The 6,399-nt window shown below is 43.4% G+C and overlaps 2 protein-coding genes across 3 annotated transcripts; one reads left to right on the top strand and one right to left on the bottom strand.

The window, feature by feature from the left end:
- The first annotated feature begins 167 nt into the window (after positions 1-167).
- LOC148391090 (dysbindin-like) lies at positions 168-4,073 on the top strand. The gene is made up of 4 exons (XM_088388594.1): positions 168-361; positions 2,829-2,981; positions 3,061-3,204; positions 3,276-4,073. Exons 1-4 carry the CDS (start codon positions 319-321, stop codon positions 3,479-3,481), a joined length of 546 nt encoding a protein of 181 aa, XP_088244720.1. The 5' UTR covers positions 168-318; the 3' UTR covers positions 3,482-4,073.
- LOC148391089 (protein LSM14 homolog B-like) lies at positions 3,821-6,265 on the bottom strand. 2 transcript variants are annotated; one of them, XM_088388591.1, is made up of 8 exons: positions 5,885-6,265; positions 5,644-5,807; positions 5,399-5,516; positions 5,145-5,324; positions 4,981-5,058; positions 4,751-4,891; positions 4,442-4,565; positions 3,821-4,367 (listed from the first exon to the last, which is right to left on the bottom strand). In XM_088388591.1, exons 1-8 carry the CDS (start codon positions 6,009-6,011, stop codon positions 4,202-4,204), a joined length of 1,098 nt encoding a protein of 365 aa, XP_088244717.1. In that variant the 5' UTR covers positions 6,012-6,265; the 3' UTR covers positions 3,821-4,201. The 2 variants fall into 2 exon arrangements, with proteins under 2 accessions (XP_088244717.1, XP_088244718.1); XM_088388592.1 differs by having other exon boundaries at positions 3,821-4,358; positions 5,885-6,258.
- Between the last annotated feature and the right edge of the window lie 134 nt (positions 6,266-6,399).

The raw sequence follows: 6,399 nt of genomic DNA, 5'->3' as shown, positions 1-6,399 counted from the left end.
GGCGTGTTGGAAGACAAGAATAACTCCAAGTCTCACCGTGGTATTTTCCACTTCATTACATAAAATGCCTCTTGTCAATCCCTTCCTCTCTCCAGCTCCTCCCTCCTTCCTGTCATTGGTCAGCTGATTGACTTCACAAAGCGCCTAACTTGTTTCCTACCCCCCAAGCAAGGGGCTCACAAACTACTAAGCAGAAAAAGAGAAAAGATTGCACGGTGGCTGTCGGCATCAATTCCTCTGGGATGCAGAGGCGACGGGAGATGATTGACATCCTCTCACAGGGCTAAAACAAACATCAGCATCATCAGCATCAAAATCATGAGCTCCTCATCGGGAAGCCTTCAAAGCAAACGCCTTCCATGTAAGTAATTGCGTCAAAAAACAGCGGAGTGAATATCAACTTCTGTATATGTGGGAATGTTTGTGCACATTTTAAGAACATCCCGTATTTTTAGATCCATCACATGACTTACCTGCCAGCAACTTCACCATGTGCATATTTAGCTCCAGGGTTACAACACAAGAGATAAATGACTACTTTTCTGCTTGTGACTGAGTTTGTGATAGCATCTGATTGCTTTTGGGGCTACATAATGCGTGTGCGTAAATGGACCGAAGCGGTTATGGGAAGGGACGTAAAGTGTGAGGCGCTGTGACAGCTCATCCGCAGCGTTGAATAGCTGCAGCTGTGTTGACGGCGCCGAAGAATGCACTGGCAGCCAAAATCAGACAGGAATGTTGAATCATCAGTCTGAGTAATGTTCACTAATTTCATTTGAATAGGTCATGCTAGTCATCGCTGGTGCAGGAATTGGAGGCCCCCTTTAACACAGAGAACTTCATCCAAGAGTTCTTATTTCTAGTCAAGTCAAGTTAATTTATATAGCCCTAAATCACAAACAAGTCTCAAAGGGCTTCACATATACATAAAATTGACAATTATTCTCAAACATCTTATTTCTAATTGGATCGTGGGATGCTGTCATTGTTTCGGTTCTCAACCATGAGGACTTAGACCGTGTGAACTCGTGAGATTAGACAAAGCTAAAAAGGATCAAGCCGTGACTCCAGCCACCACCTGTTGTTCTGCTCCAAGCCTCCGAACGTCACCTGATGACCGTGGGAACATATGAAAGAGTTGAACTCTGGAATTTTTGTTGGTAAAAATATTTCAGAGCATGATGTCGTGTTAACCAATAAATCGATAACAGGATTGTATTTACCAGTTTTGGCGTATCAACCAAAGTCTTTGTGAGTTCCTTAATTAAAATAAGTGGATTTGGAAAGACAGCTAAAACAAGATAATCCTGTGACGCTTCGTGGCTTACGGAGGGCAGTAGGGCAAGACAATGACCTACAAACAGTTCTAAGTAGGAGTGGATTTGATGCAACACTGTCTGGATGTTGTTGAATGAATGGATGTCATCCAATTGTAAAGGATAAGCTCATTTATATAATCTTGACAAATGACTGAGGGTGGGAACAAAGTTTCTCTCTTAAATGCCGTTTTCAGAAACACAGCACTCTGCGAGCCAAAAGTAAGCAAATCATCTGGAGAGGCCATTTTCTGGCCTGACCTTGCGTCTCCTTGTCACAGAGGAGTCGGACGATGATCTCACTTATTCATTTGACCCGGAGAGGAGTTAATGGTAGCCCGTGGGTGACGGTGAGGCCTGACATCGCCGAATTCAGCCCCCAGATCAATGTGTTACCTCTACTGGTCGTGCAGGCGGCAGCTTCGGGGTCATGTCCTTGAGAAAGGGTGACGTACGTGCCGGTCTGAGCTAAGACCGAAACCGAGACGGGCAATGAATACTGTCTTTATTATCGTGTTTGTTGGGATAATGCTGTTATTCATTTGCAATTCGTTCAATTTGTGTGTGAAAAATGGTGTGTCCTGATGATGCTTTCACCAAGAAGAAAAAGTCTTGAATGTATTTGCTCTGAGAAAGTCAAATGTCTAGGTCAATTCCCTTCACTTGAAGCTGGGCTTTTATGCAGCCCTTCCCCTTGGAGTGCTTGTCCAACTGTTTTTGTGTAAAGACAGAATGTCACGCAGGCACGTCCGAACTGCCCACGCTGCTGCTGTGTTCCATCTTTCTGCTTGTTCCTGTCACTCCGCATTTCCAGCTGGTTCTGAGCCCTCGCCAGTGACCTTTTTCTTTCTCAAGTCCCAAAGCACATGCCGAGAGAAAGGACACAGAAAAAAAACATTGGCTAAAGGTACACCGATACACGAAGATGAAAAAGGCATAAGTACAGAATGGACAAAAAAATGGACGCCAAGACAAAAAGTAGGCCACAAGAAAAAGTTAACAAGGGAATTAATTGATTAGGTTATCTAATTAAAAATAAAATGAAAGCCTACATACATAATTTGCTTTCATCAGAGATATCCTACTGGAGGTCATCCCAGGCTAAGGAAGCAACATCGATCGTCATGATTCACTGGGAAGAAGACCTGGAATAGACCCGCAAAATCAATCCAAGGATGTGCTTCTGTGGCTCCCCTTTAGCTCTCCATGGAAATAAATCTATATGAGAAAGGAATTGATTAGGCAATCAGTCAGCGTTAACTGAGCTTTAAAAAATCCTGGATAAGCAAACTTTTTTTTTTTTGCTTGGGTTGAGAGACTGTGATGACATCCATCATTTCAAGAGTACTCCTGAACAGATTCTGTAAATCCTCTCTGTCTCACCCTGCAATACTTCATTTCAGACGAAGGCTCTCTTTGTTGGAACCTGCAGAAAATCTAAAAGAAATAAATTCCAAATATGATGTATCTATGTGAAGCTACTGCCTAACTTCCTGTCTGCTGCATTTCCAGCGGAGACAGAACGAGGCCAGAGGATTCCAGATATGGACACAGCCCATCAGATTAGAGTAAGAGAGAGGCAGCGTTTCTTCGAGGAAGTCTTCCAACACGACGTGGACGTCTACCTGTCCTCTGCGCATCTTTCTATTCGAGACTACACCAGACGTGAGCTTGAGTGGTTGAATCTGACCCCTCCCCCCCACCCCTCGAGGATGCACACTTTTAACTTCTGCTTTCTTTTTAGCGCCTATTGGTAGCATCTCATCGATGGAAGTGAACGTGGACATGCTGGAACAGATGGAGCTGATTGACATCTCTGACCAGGAGGCTTTGGATGTCTTCTTGAGCTCCGGGGGAGAAGACAATGTCTTAACCTCCACCATGTCAGGTAATGAACTGGATTTCAGATTGCAAAACAACGCAAATGCATCCCTCTCATTTTGTCTTCCAATTTAACAGCTAATGGAAATAATAACCCAGAGGGAGTCATCACTAACGGACTCCTCCGACATGTCCTTGAGGGTTTGGACTCCAAATCCCGTGTGTCCTCCACATCTTCCAATTCTTCTTCTGATAGCCAGATTCACAATGCCAATCCAGGTGACACGTGTAGCAACACCGCCAACAGAATAGCAGCGCCGTCAGAGACAGATGAGAATGCCTGACTCTAAGTAGCAAACATGAGACCACCTGCAGCCATAAGAACTTTAACTCTACCCCACAAATGTCACTCCCCTTAACTTCTGATTGTTTGAGGCTAGTTTATGGGTGCACTCCACGGTAGGATTTATGGACTGTGAGCACGGACTGGTTTTACCCAAAATGTTTCATTGAACTTAATATGGTCATAAAATGTGACCCATATTTATCTCGTGTTTTGACAAATTTTTGTCCAGTATTAATGCAACAGAGAACTGAAAAGTGCAAGGTTAGCTATTAATCCAAAGTCTGAAATCGATCTAGTGAAAATTCTGTTCAAGTCTGAAGTAAAAGGGTTGCACAGATTGACATTTGAAAACACAGTTTTAGTCCAAATTTAATAGCAACTGCTCCACTTTGTCACTGTTTCACAAACATTACAAGTAGAAGAAAACAAAGTACAGTTGACTGTTCAATCTCTACAGCAACAAAATCAAATTGCAAGCCCGATACTCTGTTCAAGGACAAGTCTTGAAATGCATGCTAAACTACAAATTAACATTTGCTTGGTATACAGCTGCTGGAATAAAATAAATTGCTCTCTCATTTTAGAAAATGTACAGTTTTGCCATAAATGCAGAGTAAACAAAAATAGACGTACATTACGTGATTCAAATTGAAAAAGAGTGGAGGCAAATCTTAAATAAGTAGAAAACTACAACATCTATTCATAGAAAATAACATTTTCACACTCTCCCACCATCAATCTTTGGGAGGGGTCGCTGTTCAGCTTGGCCCTGCCCCTTGCGGCCCCGTCCCCGGAATCCTCGGCCTCTCAGGAAGCGCCCCTGCGCGCCGAAGGTTTCCAGATTCAATTTTTTCTCTTCTGCCCATGTGGTCCTCCTGGGGAAGCTCACAAATGGTGACCACATCAATTTGATGAAAGCGAGACCAAAAAATATATATATACTATATTGCGTCCTTACCTGGGCTTCACCTCTGATGAGATGTTGTCAAAGAAGCCCTTACTCTTGTCATAGTACTTCTCACCAGCCGTTTCCTTCTCTTGTGGACGCGGCTTCACGGGGTCCTCTATTGACATCACCTTAACTGTATGGGGGGGGCGATAAGTGAAAATGTCTGGATTCAGCACCATTAGAGGTAACCATAGTAACATGTCTTTGTCCTGTAAACTAAAATAGAAAAAGCACATTTTCCAGCCAAATAGAGGCCAGCCCCCCCCCCAAAAAAGTTTCAAATGCCAAACTGCGACAATAGACGTGAAATGAACACACCTACAAGCTCCTTTGTGAGATCATCTTTAAACTGAGCATTTGCTGATTCGAAATCAAAATCCGACTCAAACTTTAGCGTTTTAGCCTTTGAGTTCTTCACAAGCAACTGGCCTCTGTTCAAGTTCCTGGGCCTGCGACTTCCTGCACAAGAACACAGGCATAAAAAAATAAACAGTTATAGATTACAATTATGATTTGGCTAATACTGAGAAAGCTAAATGTTGTGAGACCTTGTCTTCGCTTTTGCTTTTTATCATCAGTATTTTGGTCTTGTCTATTGCCTTCATCTGGCTGGGATGCGGTTTGATCTGAAGGACAAGAATTAAGATTACCCAAACATGATCAAATTAAAACGAGATCTTTCTTTGCTAAAAACAAACTGAAATAATCTTACGAGTGGGGACATTCTCTTTCTGAACTTGGGAAACGGCGCGCTGGGATGGACGAATGTTCGCTGTGACCTGCTGCGGCTGGGTTGAGGATTTCCCCTTTTTCTGAGCACTGCTCGCCAATGGCACTGTCTGAACCGCTTGCTCCACCTTCGGGGTTCTTCTGGCCGGGATACCGTGAAACCCTGGAAGAGCACAAATGCACATTGAGACAAAGAAAAGAGAAAGGTACACAAGTAGATGAAGAGTGTATCAAGACCCTGGGCTGAATTGTACTGCTGGTCGAGGAGAGCGCTGGCGGCCATCTGATTGTAGGAGGGCATCATGTCTTGGTAAGGATGTGGGTGATATCCACTAGGGCAGCCTCCAAGAGAAGACTTAAACAGCAAGAAGAAAAAAGACACGGAAAGCTGACCTTTTAGTGCATAATCAAATATTCCACGTACTGTAGTACACAGTAAGGTGCACATGGAAAACTTTGTTGCGGAGAAACCAAGAACGCACCTGTAGAATGGCAGGGTCTCGAAGGAGTCCATGGTGCGGTTTGGCTGGCTCAGACACAGTGATGTCCTTTATGTCACTTCCTCGAAATATTATGTACTCATATATTTCATCTTCAGATGGACGTGGACTGCCAGTGTGCCGGTCCTCTGTCCCATATGATTTGACTGTTTAAAATGCACATAAAATCGTGAGGTTGCTTCTTCCAAGATTCCAGCAAATGGAGGACAAATTAGGAACCTACCTTTGGCCAAAGCAACAGTGGATTTCTCTGTGTCCACGAAGGATAAGATACCTTCATAACGAATCTGTGCCTTAGATATTAGACTTATTTTGCTGCCAATGTAAGGAGTTCCGCCTCGGGCACTCATGTTTGCAAGAGATCAACGAAAACCGAGAGAAAGAGGCCAGCGTTCACCAAGGTAGCAGGACTTTAAATCATCAACGACAAACAAAACTAGCGACACGTGTGTGATTTATAACATCGCCAGTGATGCAATTTGGTTGGCCGCAAACCTGCATCGGAGGAAGGTTGGTTTGATTCTTTAGCCGGCGCACTCCGATTAGAGAAGGGGGCGGTGGGAGCGTGAATTACCGTGCGTGAATTACCTGCATTTTCTTTTACAGCAGACCTCTTGTGGCAAAAGTACTGTTAGAACTTTACTTTTTTTTATCTGATTTCTTTATTAGTTAAAGTAAAAAGGGACATTCTAAAATCTATTAAAATACCACAGCAGCGTTTTTTTTATTTTGTCAATT

The sequence above is a fragment of the Syngnathus floridae genome, chromosome 11, assembly GCF_059516105.1.
Source record: "Syngnathus floridae isolate MCC-2025c chromosome 11, RoL_Sflo_1.0, whole genome shotgun sequence".
Taxonomy (NCBI): domain Eukaryota; kingdom Metazoa; phylum Chordata; class Actinopteri; order Syngnathiformes; family Syngnathidae; genus Syngnathus; species Syngnathus floridae.
Note: the sequence above shows the minus strand (reverse complement) of the source record. Positions and strands in the feature narration are given on the sequence as shown.